Genomic DNA, 19,113 nt, shown 5'->3' with positions numbered 1-19,113 from the left:
CACGTCTCCACAAATCCCACAATTGAGCTTAACCTTCTAGACTGAACCCCAGGGTATTTTTGGTTGCTGCTTTCAGCCATTTCAACAGCCACACTTCTAGAAATATTAAGGATTTCGCCAACGAGAACACAAATGCTCAGCCAGATGAATGCTAAATCAATGCCACACCTGAGCCCTCAGCAACCAGCCGAGAGAAGGAATTGAATGGCAACATCTAGAGTACCTGCTTTGTCTTTCTTCTTGGATATTGTGCAGCTCTTCACAGCTCCCACTTTGGAGAACGTCTGCAAGGAATTTGGACACGTGATTCAGTTCCCTTTGTCGCAGGCTCACAACTCAACTCGAGTGACAACGTGGCCCCCTCCCCGAGCCAGAAGCACATGCTCGCAGGCCCACCTCCCCCCGGCGCACACCTGACAAGCAGTCAGTGCAGCTGTGTCTTGTAAAATTATTTCTGTACAAATACACACCCACACACGCACAGACTTTTAAAGAAATCAATATACGCGTTCCCAGAAATCCTCCACCGCTCCTCAGAAACTGCACAGAGAGCTGGGACGGCTCTGGAGGAACGCTACGGATTACAAGACGCCCTCACAGCCAGCGGGGGACCTTAGTGGCGGGCGATTCCTGTGATGCCCCTTGAATACGGCTCCTTCCAAAGCCATGCAGGAGGGGTTGCAGGGTAGCAGGGGCTGCCCTACAGTGACAAGCCATCTATTCAACTCCTTCATAAAACGGCAGCCAGAAGGCAGAAAAAGAGGAGGGGACAAGTCCCAGTCCTCCTCTGAACATTTACATTTGTCCCCAGACCCAACCAGACCAGGGTGTCTACTAGTACCGCAGTCCCAAGGAGGAGGAGCACAGGTCCAGGATGGACTGACATTGCGCCAACATTCTTGGGCCATGAAATGTGGCTTTTCACATGGCTACAAAACGTGGCAGAGACAGGAACTCCCAGTTGCTTTTCCCTATTTCGCTATTAATATCCCACATGGCTTTAAAAATGCTACGATCTCTCCCAAGTGTTCTGCTGAGGTAAAGCACAGACAGCTCAACGTTGGTAGAAGCTTAGATGAAAAGCACATCTCAGTGAAACGGTCATTATTTCTTTATTGCCTTAACACAAAGCAGCATCACAGCTGCACAAGTGCTCGTCCCAAGGAGAAGCATTACAGAAAGCACGGGAAACAATGCGTCTTAAAAGATTTCCTACTGCCTCCACCTGTCCCAAGGTGGAATTAAACCCCATCAAAACTGTTTCAGATCCGTTTGTCTTAATTGACGCATGAAACCCCAAAGCAGAGGTTCCCAGTCCCAGTACAATCCAGTGCTCCCTCATCTCCCATTAGGTCATGCTGGCTGCAATATAACTCCTTTAAACGCTTTATCCTCAGCACAGCAGCAGTGGAGAACAGCTTGCCCCTTGCCTTCTGCAGCAGAGTAGAGCCCTTTCTTCTAGCCCATGCTGGGAGTGGGGGCTTTACTCCATCAGGCGTCTCAGTTTGGCCCTCAATCACACACTCAACCCCCTCCCGCTCCATGCTAAGCGAAATCCAGTCCCCCCTCCTTGCTTATGGCTCACCTCCTTCAGTGTGTCTTCCGTGGTGGCAAAGTTCAGGTTTTTGATGAACAAGGTACACCCGGGAATGCTTTCTTCTTCCTCCTCCTCTTCTTCTTCCTCCTCTTCTTCCTGTGCTGCTGTTTCCTCTGAGCCCTTTATAGTCGTGTCAGTGTTATCACCTAAAACAAAAAGAATAAGCCCAACTTTGTAAGATGTAACAAAGCCAAATTTTGGAGGAGCTTGCCCACTACCCCAGCTAATAGTTACTACTCCAGCAGGAACAGGCCACTCCTCTATTGGCTCTGTGAGGGTGGACATAGACTGAAACAAGCTCAACGCACAGTATATGAACATGTCCCCATGAAAGCTAAAATATTGCCTAGTCTTTGAGTGTAGAAGCTCCACAAATCTGCTTTCCCAGCAGTCAGACACCTGCTGAACTAAGCAAGGGGCCCCAAACTTGCTTGAGCACCCTTCTGCATTGCTCTGAAACCTCATCTCTTGCCAATACGTATCCGCAGGATGTGAAATAGCATCCCCATCAGCACGTGAAGGAATATGGTCTGTTAAGCCCAAACCATACTGAAGGGCAATAAAAACTGCACCGAGCACAGAGGCTGTGGTCTTAAAGGGCTTCACTATAGCATTAAGACTTCCAGAGCCACGGGTTTATACTCTGTGACCCACAAACCTTGCTCAGGTCAACTGTAATGCACACCATTTTGTACAAATCTTGCTTTGGGATTCTGCAAAGACAAATCTGTAAAAAGAAAACCAATTGCAACCAAAGTCGCAATTCAACAGTCAGCGCAACAGCTTCCTCTGGCGCACCGAAGCCCCACGATGGAGCTGTGAGCGTCTGTCCACAGCTGGGAAGTTAACAGAAACCTGGATACCGTACAGCTGATCAATGGGCAAGTCTGCCGGTATTTGCGGTTGGTCTTAGCAAGGAGGGAGGCTTTGGCAACTGCATTTTGACTCTCTCCATCCATCCATTTCCCTCTCTTCCCAACTTCTAAAATGGCTTAATAATTCCTACTGTACTTAACACGACGAAGATGCCTCAAAGCTACTGAGCACACGCGACAGGGGAGATCTGTTAGAGCCTGCACCGAAGCAGAGACTGCAGTGGGACTAGGCCTTTATTAGACATCAGAGAATACACACGAGCTCACTTGCTCCCTCTCATCCACTGACTTAGCAACTCCTTTCCTCGCTAGACCACTTGTCTTTTAGAGCAGCTTCAACCCGTACAGCACAGCTGATGCTGTGCTCAGAAGGGGCAAACTACGCATCTCCTTTGGCATTAAGACCCCGCTTGGCCATTTTTCTAGGCGTTTCTCCCTGATTTCGTACGAGGAGAAGCTGCACTGGGCGAGGGGTGTGCAGAGACCCCGCAGCTCCACCCCAAGAGCTATCTTTCCCTATGTGGCTCCATCTGGCTGCCCTCCCTGCCCCCAGCGCCACACAGCCCAAGCCTTTTCGGTCGGGTGGTCCGACTCTCCTTGCTCCAGCCAGTGGGGTATTTGACAGCAAGGCACAGATAAAAACCATCGCCTTTGAAGGAGGCTTGTTTGAGGGAAGAGGAGGGAAGAGATTCAGCGAGACAGGGGTGGGATGAAGAGGTGCCTCCGTCTGTGGCTGGCACAATAGGACACGGCCATGCGCTGCCGCCCCGAGCCCTTTTGTGAGCGAGGTGTTCACTGCGCACCCCCTCCCTTCCCTCTCCCAGATCCAGAGGCCGGCAGCAAAGACCATTATCAGCCCCGAGCAGCCTTCCAGGAGCTCCTGTGCTTAAAGCCCCTTATCTGCAGGTGAAGGTCTCGGTTACTGGGAGATAAAGTGGCCCCCCACCTTCCCCTGGCTCCAGCCTTCCCCTCTGACCCAGGCGCAGAATGGCAGCTCGGGAGGAGGCTTGTCATCAGCTTTCCTCCCCCCTCCCAAAACCTCAGAGTCCTGAAATAGCTTCTAGAAAAACAAACCTACGTAAAGCCATGCTTCTCCAGCCTCCTCTTTTTTCTTTTTTAAAAAGATCTTGAAATGCTTTAAATCTACAGGCAAGATTTTATTTTTACAGCCCCTGGGACAGTGAGAAAGAGGTATACTCAGGGAGGGAAGACCAAGTCCTTGCAATTGGGAGCAGTGGGAGGTCACCCAGGCAAAGCACACAGTGGGCTTGACAGAAGAGCAGAGAAACACGTACAGGGACCCACAGCCTGTCACGAGCAAGTCAGCCTCTCCGTCCACTGCTGCCCAGTACTCCCGTTGCTGCAGCTTAGCTGGCAGGGACAGCGTCCTTGCACAGCACACAACCGCACGCGCGCTCAGGTCCAGCTTACAGAGAACAGCTACTGGTCTCCCGACGGCTGCCGCCAAGACCAGACTGGACCAAAAACCTCTTCCCAGAGCTCATGTTAGCCCAGTCCAAACCAGGCCTGTGCGCCACGAGCCACACTTCACTGCCCACGCCTCATCCAGGAGGCGAGGAGGGCAGGGACAGGAACAAGCACAAGGTTTGTGTGGTACGACCAGCTAATACACCACAGAGCAGGTGATCCTAAGGACCATGCAGAGGACTTTGTGGGGCTGGTTCCATCCCCAAAGGGTCAGGAATATCAGCATTGCCGCTTTACACGTAAAGGAGTGGAGAAACAACCAGAGATACCTCTGTCCCAAAGTCAAATCTCTTACCAGCTACCGGCCTTGATTTGCCCTCCTTTTCTGGAGCCTCAGGGTTTTTCTTCCGAGGGGCTGGGCTGAAGAAGACACCCATTGGAGCCCATTCCAGATATAACGGCACAGAATGAAACTGTAAAGAGAACACAGGAGATACATGAAGAGTGCTCTCAGCTTTATTTTACCCTCAAACGTTCTGTTACGGAAAACAGCAGTGGAAAAGCTGAGCAACGTTTTCAGCTGGCTCAACTCTTTCACCGAAGGAGAGAGTCTGTATCCAACCTCACACCGGACCACAGTCCGCCACGTGACAAGCAGAGGTCAAGGAGAAGGCCACCGCTAGGCAAAGGCCCTCCAAGGGGAGCTCCAGGCTCCAGTACCACACTCCTGTATTGCGAGAAGTAAAAGAAACCCTCTCCAGGCCACCAAGGCTTTTCTAGATGCGTCCCCTCCTCCAGCTGTCTTCTGCAGGCTGAGCGCCCTACTCAGCCACTGCCGCACAAGGATGCGCTGGGCATCTCCCTAAACCCAAGAGACAAAAAGCAGTGGCTCTGGGATAACTCACCTCCCTCAAAAGCCCTCTGCCCCCAACGTTTGTAGCAAGCTCCTTTCTGCAGCTTCACAACTAGCCAAGATCCGCACTCTCCAGGCAGCTGCCTGCCCCTCACCACGCTCACCTTGGAGTAGGCCAGCTTGGTGAACGCCTGCTTGGCCTCAGTTGGCTCCAGGAACTCCACAATGGCCGTGATGCCTCCTTCTGGCAGCAGCACCCGGCCCAGGCTGCCGTGTTTGCCGAAAACGTCCTCCAGCTCTGCTACGCTCGTGCTGGCAGGGAGGTTCTTTACCAGGATCACCGTTTTACTCCGCTCACCAGCAGCCTGCCACGTTCCGCGGGAGAAGAAAGGGGAGACTGGATTTAAAAAAGCAAAACCCAGTCTCTTACTAACTGAAGATTTCAGATCCAACATGCTGTGCTCTCTCACTCCATGTCACCCCTTTCCAGGATCCCAGGGGGCCAACAGCCATTTAAAAAACACTTCCTATATGATCCACACCCCAGTACAACCTCCCTATTCCACGACTGCTCATGTATGGAGGTTTCAGCTCCAGATCCACCCTGGTATAGACACAGGACTCCTTCTCTGCCTACAGCAAGCTGACCATCATACTATAACACGTCGTACTATGTATTTCAACCATCCCGAGCGCAGCTGCATTTTCAAATGGACAGAACATTTCCAAACCCACGTAAGGGTTCAATCCTGCTGAGGATTTAATTACTAATTTCAAAGAGAGCTGAGGACGCGAGGACTAGGCCATCATATAGAAGAGGTAGGTCCACATTGCTGCCGTCAGCTGGGCATCTCACCTGACTGAAGGAATCCAGGCTGACTCCGTTTTCAATGAGGAACCGGCGAATTTCCTGGACCAGCTCGGTTTCTCCCAGAGCGACCCTCACTGCCACGCTGTCTTTACTCTCCTGCAGGCAAGAACATCAGTTGACAATGTGACAAAGCTCAAAAGAGGGAAGCAAAGAGCCTGATCCAGGAAGATGCTGGGCACCTGTTGTTCCTGCTGCTCTCATAAGCAAATGCAAAGGGAATTTGGGAGTGAGCTTGAAGGTAAAATGCTCCAGCTCCTCTGAAGCTGCTAGGAGTTTTGCTGTTGGAGTCAGAACGCTTCCCAAGGCAAAACAAAGTTTCCAGGAAGGATCTGAGCTTTAAGGTGCAAATTCCCAATAACAAGTTATGTAGAAATGCAAAATTCAGTCATGGAAAAGCAGAGTGGGCGGGTGAGTTGGGAGTGTGACACGTCTTCTCAGATCCCACAGAGAGGCTACAGCACCACTGATCTCTCAGCCTGTGTGGTGTTCGTGGATACACAGAGGCTTTTGTTGCACAAAAAGACCAGGCAGGCTCTGGGCACGAGGAATAGGAAAATGATCTCCCATCCCAGCTGATCAGTAACCCAACTCACATGATCCAGCACTTGGCTTTTGGAAGCATTGTACTTCTGAGCGATGGCATCAGCCACGGCGTTCGTCCCCACGAACAACGTGTTCCAGTTGTGAGAGCTGGAAAGAGAAAGAAGAGCCAGGTCACACAGTCCCTTCTTCCACTGGTGTCTCTCTCTCTAATGGACCTGGAAAAAACAGCTTTGAATGCCACCATTAGCAGCCAGGATGAAAAGCTAGAGGGAAAGAAGGGTGGGAGATGCTTAGAGATGGGTCAGGATGAGGGAGGCATGACTGGAGAGGCAACAGAAAGGCAGCAGTGCAGGCAGCTTTGCTCTTCTTCCCTAGAGGTCACTGGCCACAGCTCTGCAGTTACAGCTGGAAGTTCAGATGTCGGCTCAGAGGAACACGTTTTTTTCAACTAGTTTCCTAAAAGCACGAAGCCTGTGCGAGTAAGGTTGCATTCCTTTTCCTTCGAGTTTGAAAGTATCGGCCACTTATTTGTCAAACTAATTTGTCACACAGAAAGATAGAGCTCCTACAAGTTTTACAAATACAGGTGGCCCAGTCAAGGAGAAAGACCCAATTGCTCTGAAACCACTACCCTAAAGAATTACAGCATCAGACCAACTTTTATTAGACTTCAGAGAAATAAACTCATACACAAAGCCATTGAAAACCATGTTTCTCTCAATTTCTGCTGCTCATTGAACTACCAGAGCTACTTGGACAAAGGAATCAAGTAGGTAAGAGATAAAGGAAATAGAAAGCTGTGCAGCAAATGCTTTTTTGACTTTGGTAATCTATACAGCCCCTGCAAAGGCCCCACATGCATTCCTGCCACTTGGGAATTTGGCAGGTTGTGATGTCTTGCCCTGCTACAAGACACCTCTGTACCTGGCACTGTTGGCTTTGTCCTTGGCCTCTTTCTGCTTTTTGTAGGAGGAAGACTCTTCTGCGTCTACATCTTCGATTTTTTCCTTTTTGATTGTGGATGGTAGAAGATGCATCATTCTACCCTAGAAGAAAGGAAGAAGAGGTCCAGCAGCTCTGAAATAACCCACAGAACTTCATGAGCTAAGCAGAGTGGAGGAAATTCTCTGGCACCTTTCCTAGTCAAGCAGCCTAGGTGGAAGGAGGGAGCCTTCCTTCCCAAAGGACTGCAAGTCAGATAGCCACGCAATGTGAGAGACCGAGACTCAGATCTCCTTCTCCACCTCGAGCTCAGATTTTGGTACCCGTGAGGCTGTTCAAACCAGGCTACTCTACCAAAAGCAACTGTGTTCCCATACAGCAAGTCAAATGAGACTCAACCTTTTCAGCAAAGCACAGAAGCAAACACTCGGCCACGTTAATAACAAACATTCCCACCAGCTGCAGTCCAACAGCACAGGAAAACCATCATCACTGTACCTGGAACACTTGCCCATCCATTTCTGCGTAGGCCTTCACCGCGTGCTCGGGAATCATATAGGTGATGAAAGCAAATCCTTTGGGTTTCTTGGTCAGTCTGTCTATAGGGAAATGGATCTCCGAGAGGGGTCCTGCAAAAGACAAGGCTTTACCGTGACAGACGTCCTCGCACAGCTGTCAGACGCTCTGAACTGGCACCTCCTGGCCAAAGCCGGGGAGGAGGGGAGCCAGGGAGGGCAGAGCAGCTCTGGATATTGCAGAGGGTGTGCGGCGAGCCACCAGCCTGGGTGAGGAGCTGCTGGCTGCAGACCGACAAGGTGGGCCCAGCAAAAGCACCCCAAGTCTGATTGTGCACCGTGTGGCAGCTCACACGGCTTTGACATGCGACGCAAACCAGGCAAGCTCTGAGCAGCTGCATTTACCTTCAGTCAGGAATAAAGATTTCTCTCTCCCCCAGGACACTCTAATGCCAGGACAACCTTAAATTTGTTCAACTTTGAGCTAGAAAAGGGAAGCTTCAAGCTTCCACCTAACATGCCAAACAATTTGGGGTGTATCTCAGAGATTCACCTCTTACCTACAGTATCTAGAAATCTCCTGCATGATCACTATTTCATGCAGCAGGTGCTTTTGGTTACCTTCTCCTCACCCCACTAGGACTCAGAGCCTACACTGACTGGCAAGAGCTTTCACTGTCGCATCAGAGATGCAACGAGAGGGATGAGGGCAGATGCACAGAGCAGCACACGCTTCGAGTGAAGGGGCATGGAGCCAGCACCAGTTTCAAAGCCAAGCAGCCACCCACTACCACAGCAGGCAATAAAGAGGAGGGGAGCTCCATATCGGAGCGTGTGGGACACAGAGCTTTGTCCATTCACACCCAGCAAGAAAACCTCTGTGTGCACAAAGGAAAGATGTCCCAGTCCCACAGCAAATACTTACCATACTTGGAAAAGATCTTCTCCAAGTCCTCTTCAGTGCTGGTAAAGGGAAGATTCCTGACAAAGAGTCTCCCTGATTCAGACAAGTCCTCTTCTTCCTCATCGTCCCTCTTCCTTCTTTGCCATGGCTGGTTATCAGGTTTCGCTGTAACAGTTTCTTTTGGGGTATTCCCACATCGGAATACCTCAATGCATCGTCCACCTAATCCGCAAACACACACAGAAGCACATTAGTTGCTTCCCAAGGCCATGGGCTTACAGCAGCGACACAAGCAATTACAATTCCACGAGCTTTGAGCAGAACTCTGCCTGATTTAGGAAAAAAGGGGGGGTGGGGACTGCAAGAGATCAGTTTTCATAAAAACCAGGATAATATTTGCTAGACAACTCCAGTCTCCCTTCCCTTGAAAGAGCTCCAGCTTTTCTGCCTGTGCCTATCTAGTCCACAGGCTTCCATGTAGATATTGCCATTCTGCATATGATTTTTGCAAATACAATTCTAGTAGTTCCACTAAGGGCTAGGCCAATAACAGGTTTCAAATACAGGCTTACAGAATCATTTGCACAAATGCCCTGGCACTGTCCCAACCAGATTTAAACAATATCATTTTTATACAAAGAGCAAGATACACTTCAAGCACGTGAGGGCCGAAGAGCAACACGCACAGCTCAGTTACTCCCCAATTCTGTGCTGCTCCTGACACTGCACCTGGTTTGTCCCACGTCAGCTGAGCAGAGGAAACCACCCTCACCATCTGCCTGCAAAAAACTAAAACAACGGGAGATACTTCTGCAATGAACACTTCAGCAGCTGAGCACCCTGCCATCGACATCAGGCAGAACAAGAAGGAACAAACAGCCCTTACCTATGTATTCTTTTTTTCGCTTCAAGGCCCTTTGCACTTCTGCTTCACTCTTCAAGTCAACAAAGATATAACCTTGGAGGAAGGAAAGGTTCAACTGAGCATCATGTGGGGAACACACAACCACTAATTGGCTAATTAAGGGTGAATTGGGCTTTCTTTAATGTAGATTCCTATAGATAAAGCATTCAGCTCCCATTAAAGTTTCAATCCAGCCTGAAAATGGCCATGGCAGACTGGAAGGCTGCCTTTTGGAAGCTTATTCTCTACATGCAAACCAAAGCAGCCTGACTTTACAGCTGAAGTAGGCTTTCACAGGTGTCTCCAAAAGCAAATAAAAGGTGCAACCACTGCTAGCCTACGAAAGGAAAACAGCATATAGCAAACCTCCCTACCAGCTCTGAGGACCCGCTCCACACTCTTGCTGATGGGTACCTGCAGTAGCCACAGCCTGGCAGGAGACCCACCTTGGCTAAAGACTGCTCTGCGGCCGATATGCACAGCTCAGCAAAGTCCCTGCGTGCTGCTGCAGCTATCCCAGAGGAAGAGGCCTTCCTTGGCATGGTTTGGGATGTTTAGGAAAGTTACAGAGACAGATCAAAGAAAAGGCTCCTGCTGCTACTCCTAAGGGAGCACAGCCAACATTACTCTGCCCACGGCATCCTACGGACAACAACTAGGGCAGGTGAGCTGCAAAGTCATAGAAAGGTCTGTAAGAATCGGGACACGAGCCAGCGATTTGGAATTGCAGACGAAAAGAGCAGAGGTGTGATTGAGAGGTCCTCTAACTCACAGATCCAACGCCCCTTCCGCATGTAGACATTACCTGTATTTTTACCCTGGGCGTTTTTTCCTATCCGGATTGCCACTGGCTTCAGAGGCAAGAAGAATTCACGAATCTTTTGCTGCAGGAAGAATTATAATTGTTTAAATAAGTTCTCAGATACAGGAAGCAGCAGGTTTCAGACTTAGGTTTTTTATATACACTATAAAAAACATCTCGTGCAACATACTACATCTCTGCACAAAGCCAGTTCAAAAGTTTCCCCGACCACCCACAAAACCCTCAAAACAGCTCCATAAGTGAGGATGGAAGCCTCTGCGAAGATCGCGCTGAGTTACACACTGAGAACACCCTTGAGCCTGCATTCCCAGCTCGGTAACAAAGCTTGCCTCAGTGATGTTCAGGGGGGCACCACGAAGTTTCACTGTGTATGGTGTGCTGGCTTCCACTGAGCTGCCTTGGTTCTGGACAGAAGGATGGGGGGAAAAAAAAAGAGAAAAGAAGCTGAGTGAAAAACAATAAAAGTCACAGCACAACAAGCTGGTCTTGTCCAACAAACAGGGGGCTGAAGAGTGGGAGAGAATATCAAGAGATTCTGACAACTGCACCAGCCTGGGCAGGAGGTGCCAGACGAGGGTGCAAGGTTTGGCTGGGATAGTCAAACCCAGTCACTAAAAACTGAGTTCTGCAGAACAGCGTTTTCTGCAGACAGAGACGGACACAGGAAAAACAGAAAAGCCTCTGAAACGGGCACTGGCAGCACTTGATTGGAAGCCCCGTCTTTGGGAATTCAATCAGCATTAAGAGGAGATCCAGCAAACTTTTTTAATGGCTCCTGCCCAGTGAGCCAAGAAAGCTGGTACCTAGGGGTCCCGCAGACCTCAAGCTTTCAGCTCATCCCTGCACTGACTGACAGACACATACTGTCCCATAAAGCTCCTGCTTTAGATTAGACAGAAGTCTAATTCAGCTATACCTTACCTCTTTTTTCTTCTTCTCCGCTGGTGCCTCTTGCTGTGTTTCTTGGGCTTTTGGCTTCCCCCTTTTACCTGTGTGGGTGCCAATGGTTTCTGCAATGCCCGAATCCTCCTCACTCTCACTTTCCTCTTCCACCTCCTCACTATCTGTTTCTTCCTCTGTACTGGATGAGGAGGAAGAATCCTTCACCACTTTAGATTTCAGGTAATCCATATCCGAGAGGTCTTTGCTGGTAGCTGCCTTCTTTGTTTCTTTCTTTGCTGTCAGAGAGGAGAGACCAGAGAGGTTTTGCACACAGATGCTGCTCTCTCCCCAGCCAGGTAAAAGCTGAGAACGGACACAATCACAAGAATCACCTTCCTCTCCTCTACCCTTGTCGCGGGGAGGAAAGGCTTGAGAATAGCAGAGCAACTTTACCTCAGCAACTTTACTGACATGTCTGGATGACTGTTTTTCAAAGCAACAGTTCACGTACAAAACAAATCAGAAAGGAGCTTGAGGAACTCCATGGCAGAGTATTTTGTCTCAATTTTAACTAAATACTTCAGACAGACCCCAGTGAAGGTTTTCAATTGTTCAGTTTAGTTTTGCAGGGTAAAAGGACAGAGGAAGTTGCTTCTCCCCACCAAAGATCAACTGATCATTCCAGTTACCCAAAGAGAGGTGAGAAGCAGCAGGAAAATGCCATTCACTCCAAAAGAACAGCACAAGGAAATACAATACAAGGAGGGAGAAAGGCTCCAAACCCACATTCATCACTGGTGCAGGGACACTGGAGACTAAGACGATAGACACCAGACTGCAGCCCAGATCTCTCCGTCTTCTAAGTTATCCCATTACTCCACTAGATAGAGTTTTCCTTTCAGGATCCAAGGTACTGAACTCTGTCCGTTCCCATCAACCCTGACAGGGCCCAAGGACACACCAACGTCTCCAGAAATATGCATCAAAGGCAGACCAGACAGGTTCACAGACATCAGCTACAGGTTACTAAACAAACAGAAACCACATCCAGCTCTGGAAATCCTGGAGGTGAAAGCGGCTGCTGGCTAGGAGAGCATTTAATGAGAGACACAGCCCTGTTACTCTTTCCCAGGCATTGACTTAAGGGCCCGTGGAAAGCACAAATGCCATCCCCTTAATACCAGAAGCTGCATTTCCCACATTTCCCCAAAGTTGGGAAAATGTCCATACATCCACAGCGCACAGAATGAGTCTCATGCTTGAGAAACCACCTTCCTGATTACACTGTCTCCATCTGAGGCAGGACCCCGAGTTAGGTCCTGTCAGCGCGCCTGCTCTCACGTTCACTGAGACAAAGACAAGCCAAGGGTGATAGTTCCTTTCGGTACCTTTAGTTTCCTCCTCATCTTCAGAGGGTTCATTCCCATCTTCCTCCTCCTCACTCAGCTCCTCAGACTCCTCTGAATCAAAGTTGAGATAATCAGCTGCTGGCTTCGATTTTCCTTTCTTGGGCTCCTCTGCCAAAGTGTCATTAGCCCAGGTGGCCACCTGAGACCGCTTCTGGTGAACCACCAAGAACTCCTGGAATGTCTCATCTTCTTCCAGCTGTTGAAAAAGAAACCGAGCAGACAAGCCGTGAAGACGGACGCAAGAGAGCTAGCAGTAAGTTTTAATTCAAAGATGTCATCTCATTTCCAGCAATGTAAATAAAACCCTAAGAGGGGAGTCAACTTTACAGTCACAAGGTGAGCACTTAAAGTGACTAGTCCTCTCATGATCTCCCAGTCCTACTCTTTCTTTTTTGTAACAATGTTTACAAAGCACTCTAAAGAAGAAAACAAAACATTAAAAAGAGAAAAAAAAATGTACAAGTTAAACGTGACAAAACTCACATATGGTTAAAAACCAGAATTGTTGTCCTGGATGCAGTGCTCACATAGGAGTAGCTGACAATTAAAAAATTGGTCCCCGATGTTGGGATTGTTAAAATCATGGTTTGTTACAGTAAAATTGGACTGTCACGGAGCTGTTTAAATCATACACCTTGCCTGAATTAACAGCACTGGAAGCAGTACAGAAAAGTTATTCGGCTCTTGCTCTTAATACAAGCTAGCAAGAACATAGGGATCGCAATTCAACCTCAACTCACCTCCTTTAAGTTTTCCGTTGGATCTTTCTTCTTTTTGTCCTAGGAAAAGAAACCATTTTTAGAAAGGCTTATTAGAAGCACAGCCAAGATCATTTCTCAGGTAACCTAATGGTACAGGGAACACAGATCCTAAGGCAGAAAATACCAGAACCAGGGCTCCAACATCTGCTGTCCCAGCTACTCTGTCCCCTTCTGCACGCACCAGGCTACCCTTCTCTCTGCCAAGTCGCTGACATACATCAGAGCCTCAAGAAAACAAGCAGGACTCACTTTCTTTGCGCCTGCAGGAGCTGCACTTGTCACAGGTTTCTCGGTCTGTTTTTCTGAGGCAGGGGCCTTCTGAGAGTGCTTACTCCACGCTTTGGGTTTTGAAGGGTCACCAAAAGACTTGCATAACTCAACCTGAAAAGAATCAGATCTTTAATTAAACATATATTCAACAGTCTGCTTCTGTAACTGCTGGATAAGCCTCACTCAGGAACCCCTGTTATAACCCTGACGGGATGGAGGGGGTGTGTACAGGAGAACAGGCAACTTCATAGAGATGTTCATTTTAACAGCACGGGGCTACGTGTTCACTCAACATGGGGAACAGTTTGCTGTGCTCATTTAAGCACCGTCAAATAAGTTGTCCTGTTTATCATAAGTCATCCTCTGTCCAGAGCACCCAGATGAACGACTTTAAATGAAAAGTGACCTCAAGTTCAAAAGTTCAGATTATGACAGCTCAAAACCTGACACTGTTGTTCCAACCAGCGCTGAAATCACTGCTCATGCACGAACACAGCCCATCGGGATCAAGCACCTGCTTGAGACTCCAGCAGCGAGGCCCAGTGTCAGGCTTTGCTGGTTTGCTGCAGAGGACACAATCTCTAGGCTTTCTCGGCCCCTGGCTGTTTATCCCTAAGACTACCAAAATCTCCAATATCAAAAGAATCAGAAGAAGGTATTTTTAAAGATCAACTCACTGTGACTCTGGAGGTGTCTATGAAACTTCTATTGAAATGGTTCAGCGCCATTTGAGCTTCATCTTCAGACTTGTAGCCAATGAAGCCAAATTTCCGGAACTTGCCATCCTTGGTGAACTTCAAGCAACAATCGGTCAGCGTGCCAAAGGCGGCAAACAGTTTCCGAAAGCGATCCTCCTTCATCTGGGAAACGAGGAAGGACAACAGGAAGGCAAATCAGCAATGCAATGAGAGATGCTTTGCATCCAAAGCAAAACATTTGCTACCAGAGGGCTTCCGAAGTGCCGTAGGAACCACACTGTATTGTGGCAACACTGATAATAAAAACCACGTGTCAGCTACCGAACCGCTTCATCTCCTCCATGAATCCACGACATGTACAGATCTCTGTCCGCAATGCTCCCACAGCTAAAGGCTGCACCCCGCTCTCGGGGAGCCCAGGGCCCCGCAGCACTGACCTGCCACAATCAAGCCCCCAGTTCAACCACGGGCACGGTGACACCCTCACGGGGGACCCGGACGGCGGCAGAGCAGCACCGTGCGCACCTGCGCCCAGCTCCTGGAGAACGAGGGGAGGGCAGTGGCCACAACGAGCTCCACTCCCCCACCCTGGGGGCTGCCAGCTCCCCTCCCCAGCCCATGCCCCTCGCTCTGCCGCCTCCCCCCCAAGGCATCACCCTGACCTCTCCTGGGGCACCCCCTGCCCAAGGCCCCCCACCATCCCACCCCCAAGGGTGCCTCCCCGCTCCCCCACAAGGACCCCCCCCCAGCACATCTGCACGACCCCTCACAGCCCCTTCCCCCAGGACACCTCCCCGCTCGCCCACCAAGACATCTTCCCCGCCACACCCTGAAGCGAGGACCCTCTCTCCCAGGGAATCTCCCCGCTCACCCCCTCCGCTCCCGGGGCCCCTCCTTGTCCAGGAGCCCGCGACCCCCCGGAGTGTCCCCTCAGACCCATCTCTAGGCCCGGAAGGCCCCCTCGACCCCGCAGAGGCCGCAGCCGAGCGGCGGGCTCACCCCGTTGGGGAGGTTCTTCACGATGAGCCGCGACATGGCGGCGACAGAAACCGGGCGACGACAGAAAGCGACCGCCACAGCGCCAGGCCCCACCGCCCTCAGCGCCGCACACGCCGGCCCGCGGGCGCCGCCATCTTCCCGCCGAGTCACGTGGGCGCGGGGCAACAGCGCGCAGGCGCCAGGGGCGGGGCCCGGGTCCTGGTAACGGCTCCCTAGCAACGGGCCCCTAGCAACGGCCTCCTAGCAACGGGGCGGGGTTGGCTGGCGCGGAGGAGCGGGGGGACGGCGGGGAGCATCAATGGGGCAGGGGCCGGGCGGCGCATGGGGAGGAACGGGGGGGATGCGGAGGGGACCGGGGACCGGCCGGGCGCGGAGGGAGCCACCAGCGCCTCCCCGGCGGGGTCACCCCGCCTCCCCCGGCAGCCCCTTGCCGGCCGCTGTTAGCACCCCCTCGGTGATGCTGTCCCCTCCCCCTCGGGGGGGACCCCGCTACCCACCCCCGGGATCCTCCGAGGCCTGCGGCGGCAGCCCCCCGGCTCGCAGCGCTGCTCGGCGGGGCCGGAGGAGGGAGCTCCGCGCCCGCCGCTGCCCGCTCCGCGCCGAGCAGCCCCGAGCCGGGCACGGCAGCGCCCACGGCAGCAAAACTCCCGCGGGGGCTGTCGAGGAGATGGGTTTACGGGGCGGGGGGAGCCGCAGCGTGCCTCGCCGCTCTGCTTTCCCACCTAAAACCCACGCAGCAGGAGCAGGGAGGGAAGGGTTCCAGGACTAAGCAAAAGCGGCTTCTCTCCAAGGAACAGCTAAATAACCACGCAGCCTGCGGATGCTGTGGTTGCAGAAGCTCCCACGGGCAAACGAGGCCAAAAATCATGGGAGAAAAATCCCTTGAGGGTTATTAAACTCTGAGGGTCCTCTCCTGTCCTGAACATCCACTGCTGGAGGGAGAGTGTGTTTTGGGGAAGCAGGACTATTCTCCTTCTAACACCCCTCTAGCTCACAGCCCTCCAGCCCAGCTCTGCCTGTCCTACATGAGGGGCAGTGGGCCGGGCCCGAGGTCTGGCTTTACTCCTTTATTCCCAGAGGAGGGTGCTCAGGACAGCTCTCAGCTTCAGCGCAGCCCTCCATAGTTTTTCACCCCGGTTTGGCTCCACACCTGATGTACCCCAGGGACGGAGGCTGCCTCTGCCCAGCCCAAGCCACCCTGGCACAGAGGTCTTCCCCCCCCGCCCCGAACAACGTGGGCAGGGGCACCGTCTCCTGGTGCCCCTTCGAGGTGGATCCAGCTGGCCGTGCCCATCCCAAAGGCTCGAAGGAGCAGGGAGCACATGGCGGCAAGCTATCTGGGGAGTCAGTCCTCAACCCAACCGTGTCCTGGTGGGACTGGGGTGCAGGCTTATTAGCTGGAGAGCCCAACTTGAGCCCACACTCTCCCCCCAGGTGAGCAGCAAGGGAAACACTTGCATTTTCCAGGGAAGGGCAGCTGGGGAGACAGCCAGGCTCAGCGCAGAGGAGACTGGAGTCCTGGCATCATCCCACCCTTTCCTATCTGGTGCCCTGCTCAAAGGGAAAATGTGCAGCACAAACTCCTCTCACCCCACAGCCCTGACTGGGGGCACCCAGGAGGAGATGCCCCCGTTCACCCGGCCCTTCAGAAGGGTCTCCGTGAGGTGTTGCGGTACAAGGGACCTAGCTCCCTCCCCCCCTTGCCCTCTGCTCCTGCCTCGTCCTTGGCCGGGCTGTCATGCCCGTCACTTGGGATGAAGGCTGGCACTGACAGGGTGCACTTGCACCATCACTAACACTTCCAAACCTTGCCCTTGTCACTCCTGTCCTCTCCAAGACACTTGTCCCCCTCCCTCCCTCCCCATCTCCTCCTCACCTGCTGCTCGCAGCCGGCAGCAGTGCCCGGCTCCTGCCCACGCTGGCAGCACCGTCATTGCCTGTTCCTGCCCCCTCACCGGGCACAGCCGGGACAGAGATGTGCCCTGGCCATAGCCAGCCCCTCTGCTCTCAGGGGATCCTCACCTCCAGCCACCACTTTACCTGGGGCTGCAATTTCCCCCCTAGAAGCCTCTCCTGCAATTGGGGTTGATTTTCCCCAGGTGAGAGCTCGGCCCCAGCACTGGGCTGCTGAGGCTGTGTCCTCTGGGGTGCCCGGGACCAGGAGGAGCCAGTTCTCCACTGATGCTTGGCAGAGAGGTGCTTACCTGAGCCAGGCTCGGGGCCAGGTACCCCAGCTGACTCTCGATCCCAGCAAAGAAGCCTCCATGTCCAGGCAGGGACGTGGGTTTTGCGAAGTCCGTGGAGATGCTCAGCTTTGCTAATCTCCCTTCTTTGAAAACAACATATTTTAGCCCTCCCCAGATGCAAACATTCAATACAGAAGCACAAGCTTTACAAGTACTGACTTTAGATTTGATTTCCTTTGTGGTTTCTGCTCCCCAGGGTGGGTCAAGTTTTTAAGTTTACAAACGTGAGAGTTGGAACAACATCCTTTTTCTGGAGAACTGGAGATTTTGGGGGCATCAGAGAGATAAGAGGGTTGCTGCTTCAGCAGGTGGTTCTGCTGCGTGGAAGGTCCTTCCCCAAGGCCGGCTAGTTTCTGATCAGAGGTCCCAGCCCCGAGCAGACAAGAGGGAAACCGAGGCCCTGTCTTGAGGAGGCTCAAAGGAGGTTTCGGAAAGCAGCTCCCAGTGCTTGAATATCTGTCCTGAAGATCATCCTTAACCCTTCTGCTGCTGGCAGACAGCGCGGGCAGGGGATGGACCCGGTATTGTAGAGCCAGCTTGGCTGGCTCACTGGGTGCAGGTCGAACAGCCCTGTTCCAAAGCGGAGACTGGGGAAGAGACTGAATAAACTGGTTTGGGGTTTTTTTTCCCCCGTGTAAACTATTGTCTTTGACGATGCCAGTGTGAGGTACTCCTGTCCTCGTGCCACAGACTGTCCCCGCCGTAGTGCCAGACCTGCTCCCGCCGAGGGGTCCCCAGCAGTGGGTGGGACGGACGCAGGCGGCCACGCTGGGAGCTGGGCGGGGAAATGAAAGAAAAAACAACTCTGCCCAAGGTCTCTTTCTTAACCTGGCTTATAGCAACGAGGGGCAGAGGTAACTGGGAGGTGACGTGCCTGGCAAAGGTGGCACATCAACCCACAGCCGGGGCTGTCCGGAGAGAGCACCAGGTTTGCCCTCCTGTCCCCCCAGTTGGCTCCGTGTTGGGGTGTCCAATGGCCCGGTGGAGGGTGCGGGTGATGACCGTCCCTTCACCCTCCCTCTCCAACCCCCCCGCTCGGCAGAGGGGGACCCAACGCTCTGCCAACCCCACTGCCGACCGGAGGGGGAAGACGCGCTCCCTCCGCGAGCTCCATCCCGTCGACCTGTCACAACGCGTTAGGTGGCCGGCTCGTCGGCCGGCCGGACAGGGGGTTGCACAGCACCAAAGAGCAGGGGTCACCTTGCTGTAAAATGGTATTATGGGCTGCCTGCAGTCAAGCAGCTGAACTTTGGAAAGCAGGGTTAGGGCAAGGGACCACGGTGTCGGGGGCATCTCTCAGTGGGGAGAGGCAGGGGGCGGAGGGGCAAAGGGTCCCCGACATTGTGCTCCAGGAGGTGAACGCGCCGGGGGTAAAGTGCTGTTGAGAAGGAGAGGAAGGAAGAAGCTGCTGCAGATCCCGTCTGTCCCTAGGTATGATAAGAGAGAGGTCAGATGCACAACTACCGTGGTCTTTGGAGAGATGCTTCTCTTGGTCTACAGCCCCCGCAGTGTCCAAAAGGGCACCAGAGGTTTCTCCCCAATTTCCCCGGTGCCACAGCACAGCCTGTCACTCCCGGCATCCCGGGCCGGCGG

At 52.4% G+C, this 19,113-nt stretch overlaps 1 protein-coding gene across 1 annotated transcript in view; it reads right to left on the bottom strand.

Moving 5' to 3' along the window:
* Window positions 1-15,885, bottom strand: part of RBM19 (RNA binding motif protein 19) — a 71,637-nt gene extending 55,752 nt beyond the window's left edge. Inside the window, exons 1-18 of the mRNA XM_075167256.1 lie at window positions 15,275-15,885; window positions 14,255-14,437; window positions 13,557-13,688; window positions 13,287-13,325; window positions 12,526-12,742; window positions 11,177-11,433; window positions 10,585-10,659; window positions 10,238-10,316; window positions 9,415-9,486; window positions 8,550-8,750; window positions 7,608-7,738; window positions 7,092-7,213; window positions 6,218-6,314; window positions 5,610-5,720; window positions 4,918-5,118; window positions 4,256-4,373; window positions 1,586-1,743; window positions 224-284 (exon numbers count right to left, since the gene is read on the bottom strand). Of these exons, the coding sequence (XP_075023357.1) occupies window positions 224-284; window positions 1,586-1,743; window positions 4,256-4,373; window positions 4,918-5,118; window positions 5,610-5,720; window positions 6,218-6,314; window positions 7,092-7,213; window positions 7,608-7,738; window positions 8,550-8,750; window positions 9,415-9,486; window positions 10,238-10,316; window positions 10,585-10,659; window positions 11,177-11,433; window positions 12,526-12,742; window positions 13,287-13,325; window positions 13,557-13,688; window positions 14,255-14,437; window positions 15,275-15,310 (2,290 nt within the window). The 5' untranslated portion in view covers window positions 15,311-15,885. The remainder of the gene's footprint in view (window positions 1-223; window positions 285-1,585; window positions 1,744-4,255; window positions 4,374-4,917; window positions 5,119-5,609; window positions 5,721-6,217; window positions 6,315-7,091; window positions 7,214-7,607; window positions 7,739-8,549; window positions 8,751-9,414; window positions 9,487-10,237; window positions 10,317-10,584; window positions 10,660-11,176; window positions 11,434-12,525; window positions 12,743-13,286; window positions 13,326-13,556; window positions 13,689-14,254; window positions 14,438-15,274) is intronic.
* Window positions 15,886-19,113: the final 3,228 nt, after the last annotated feature.

The sequence above is a fragment of the Calonectris borealis genome, chromosome 18, assembly GCF_964195595.1.
Source record: "Calonectris borealis chromosome 18, bCalBor7.hap1.2, whole genome shotgun sequence".
Lineage (NCBI taxonomy): Eukaryota > Metazoa > Chordata > Aves > Procellariiformes > Procellariidae > Calonectris > Calonectris borealis.
The sequence above is the reverse complement of the archived record's forward strand: the minus strand, read 5'-3'. Positions and strand labels throughout refer to the sequence as shown.